Source organism: Citrus clementina, unplaced genomic scaffold (assembly GCF_000493195.1).
Source record: "Citrus clementina cultivar Clemenules unplaced genomic scaffold, Citrus_clementina_v1.0 scaffold_1, whole genome shotgun sequence".
Classification (NCBI taxonomy): Eukaryota; Viridiplantae; Streptophyta; class Magnoliopsida; order Sapindales; family Rutaceae; genus Citrus; species Citrus x clementina.
Window position 1 is genome coordinate 12,212,099 of NW_006263303.1, and position 2,804 is coordinate 12,214,902.

The window sequence follows — 2,804 nt, forward strand, 5'->3', positions numbered from 1 at the left end:
CTTCTTCGCATGATCAAGTTGCCTAGTAATTAATGTGTCTTTGGCAGCTTTTGACATTCTCTAAGCAGACACAAAAGCTCTTACCTCCATTAAACTAAATCCACCTTGTCTTGTTGTTTTAAATTTAGCTCTTCTTAGTTTAATTGCTTGCTTCCACTATAAATTAATCTTAATCTGTGTGCACTGTGCAGCAAATTAGAGATGTATCAAAGGAGAAGGACCCCTTCTTTTTCTTCTTCTCTTCTTGATGCCATTTACCATTCAATTGATGAATCGAATAATAATAATAAGAGAAAAGAGGAGATGGGTTTTTGTTGTGATAAAGCCCTAATGACGAGACAGAGGAATTCCAGAGTGGAACAAGAAGCTCATACTCTACGAAGAGCCATCATGGTGGAGAACTGGATGGAGAAGCAGAGTAGCCTCGACTCCATTTTGAATTTAAAAAATAATTCAATTTCAAATTCTTCATCAGATTCTACTAGCTCTGCATGCGCAGACTCACGCAGTTTTTATAAAGAGAGATCAAGAAGATCGAAGCCGGTTCAATCCGTTAAATGCATGCAGTTCGATAGGAGAATTATCGATGAAGAAAATCCAAAGCAAAAGCAAAAGCCCGAAGGCGGTTTTACAAAGACTAAACTCAAAGCCTTGAAAATATACGGTGAGCTCAAGAAAGTGAAGCAGCCCATTTCACCGGGCGGTCGCTTCACTAGTTTCTTGAACTCGATTTTCAGTTCGGGAAATGCAAAGAAAGTAAACGTATGCACCGTCAAAGCTATGGAGGATGTGAATTTTGATCGTAAATCAAAATCCACTCGTTCAAGGTCATGTGTGAGCAATGCCAACACACCTCCTCCTTCCAAAGGTAACATTATCAACAACTATGGCATTAAAAGGTCTGTCAGGTTTTATCCTGTTAGTATCGTCGTTGATGAACACTGTAGACCTTGCGGCCATAAATGTATTTATGAAGATGATCCGAGCTTACTGCCTTCATTAAAAGATCGAGTGCTCATGAAGAAGAATGAAATTGGAGTAGGCAGATTTTTATCAAACAAGGAAATCAGTGAATTTGTTTCAAGAGATTTTTCTCCTAATCATGACAATGACGATGATGACGAAGATGAAGATGACGCTTTTAGCTATTCAAGTTCTGATCTCTTTGAACTCGATCACTTGAATGGAATTGGAAGATACAGAGAAGAGTTGCCAGTTTATGAAACTACTAATTTGAAAAAAAATAAAGCCATCGCTAAAGGCCTTCTGTTCTAGTTCATTTGCATTAATCATTGTAATTAATCGTTAATGGAATTGAAAAATTAATAAATTTCTTTATCTTAATTATTAAATTTCTTTAAACTTTTTGCTTGATGTAATTAATAAGATGGCATTTACACAGTGAAAGTTTAGGCAAGAGACAAGGAATAACTAAAAAGTGAAAAAAGTATCCTAAAGCACAACACATCTTCCACAGCCATGATAATGGAGAAAGTAAAAATTCTCTTAACTTTTTTTCTCGGTTAGCACATGGCCTCAACGTCTTAATAAATTAAATAATCTCACTTCGACATCATTAATTTAACAATGAACCATGATGGAAAACACGGTTTATTGTCAACCGCCAAACTGGGTCACTATATATTTTTAGTACAGTTGTAATATTTGGGTTTGTATTCATTTACGGATAGGTCTTTCATTGTATCAATTATTCGGCACCCCATTAATTCGGTGTTCAAATTACAAAAAAACAGGCTAGCTAGGGTATCAATGACATATATTTATGTTGCAGGCGCCAAATAATAGAGATAAATAATGTTAAAGATAATGCAAATAAGTAGGGTCACAAATGAAGAATATTAAAGTCAAAATACAGCAAGATCTGAAATCCAATCTAACTTTTGCACCAAAGTGGAAAATAAATATCCACTTTGTTATCAACAACACATATGGGAATGATATCAGACACGCTGACTAGTGACTGGCTAATGGCCACCATCGTTGACTTGAATACCATCATGCAAAAGAATACAGCACAAACACCATTCAAAACAACAGATAAAGACTGCACTGAACGGGAAATTTTTTTATTTTTTATTTAAAAAAAGAACACATCGCAACTTAATGGAAAATAACTCTTTAAGCCTCTACGGATTTGACCAAATATCTATTTTAACCCGTTGGAAAATATCTCGCAATAATAAAAAAGAAGACCACATACACACCATTTTCAAACAGTATTTTTTGACTGGCTGGTGGAATTCAAATCAAGAAGAAATTAGAAAACAAAAAGTTAATTTAAACTTTACGTACTTAAAAATTAAAAATGAAAAAAAAAAACACGAAACAAACCTCCAGTGCATACAAATTGCCAGTAAGTAGCTGCGGGTTTGTTTCTCATCAACCAAGTACAAATTCATGCTATATAAATATGGCATAGAAGGATTAACAAATCGTATTGAAGTTTTATAACGAATGCAAGAGACCCGCAAATCATGGTAAATATTAAGCCAAGGACCACATACAAGTTACAACCTGAATGGTCCTAATACTTTATAGATTAGGCTTCTGCATACATTTTGTCTTATATGCATCACAAGAGTGTTAGAATAAGAAATTTTTTGGTGAAAACTATCACCTATAACCTAAGAACATTTATTTTATATTACCAAGAATCAATAATAAATTATACGGAAGCATATTTGAATTTATAATGGTGAATTATTCTCTAGAGTTGTGTGATTGACATTCTAGATTAACACGATCTCCTAGAGAATCCTTTAGGTTTCTCACTGCTCTCTCTC

At 34.4% G+C, this 2,804-nt stretch overlaps 1 protein-coding gene across 1 annotated transcript; it reads left to right on the top strand.

The window, feature by feature from the left end:
- Positions 1-201: 201 nt before the first annotated feature.
- LOC18054965 (protein BIG GRAIN 1-like C) lies at positions 202-1,275 on the top strand. Its single transcript, XM_006451504.1, has one exon. It carries the CDS (start codon positions 202-204, stop codon positions 1,273-1,275), a length of 1,074 nt encoding a protein of 357 aa, XP_006451567.1.
- Positions 1,276-2,804: the final 1,529 nt, after the last annotated feature.

Excerpts from the sequence above, each read along its gene's own strand:
- LOC18054965 (XM_006451504.1), top strand. The coding sequence starts at position 202 with ATGTATCAAAGGAGAAGGACCCCTTCTTTTTCTTCTTCTCTTCTTGAT.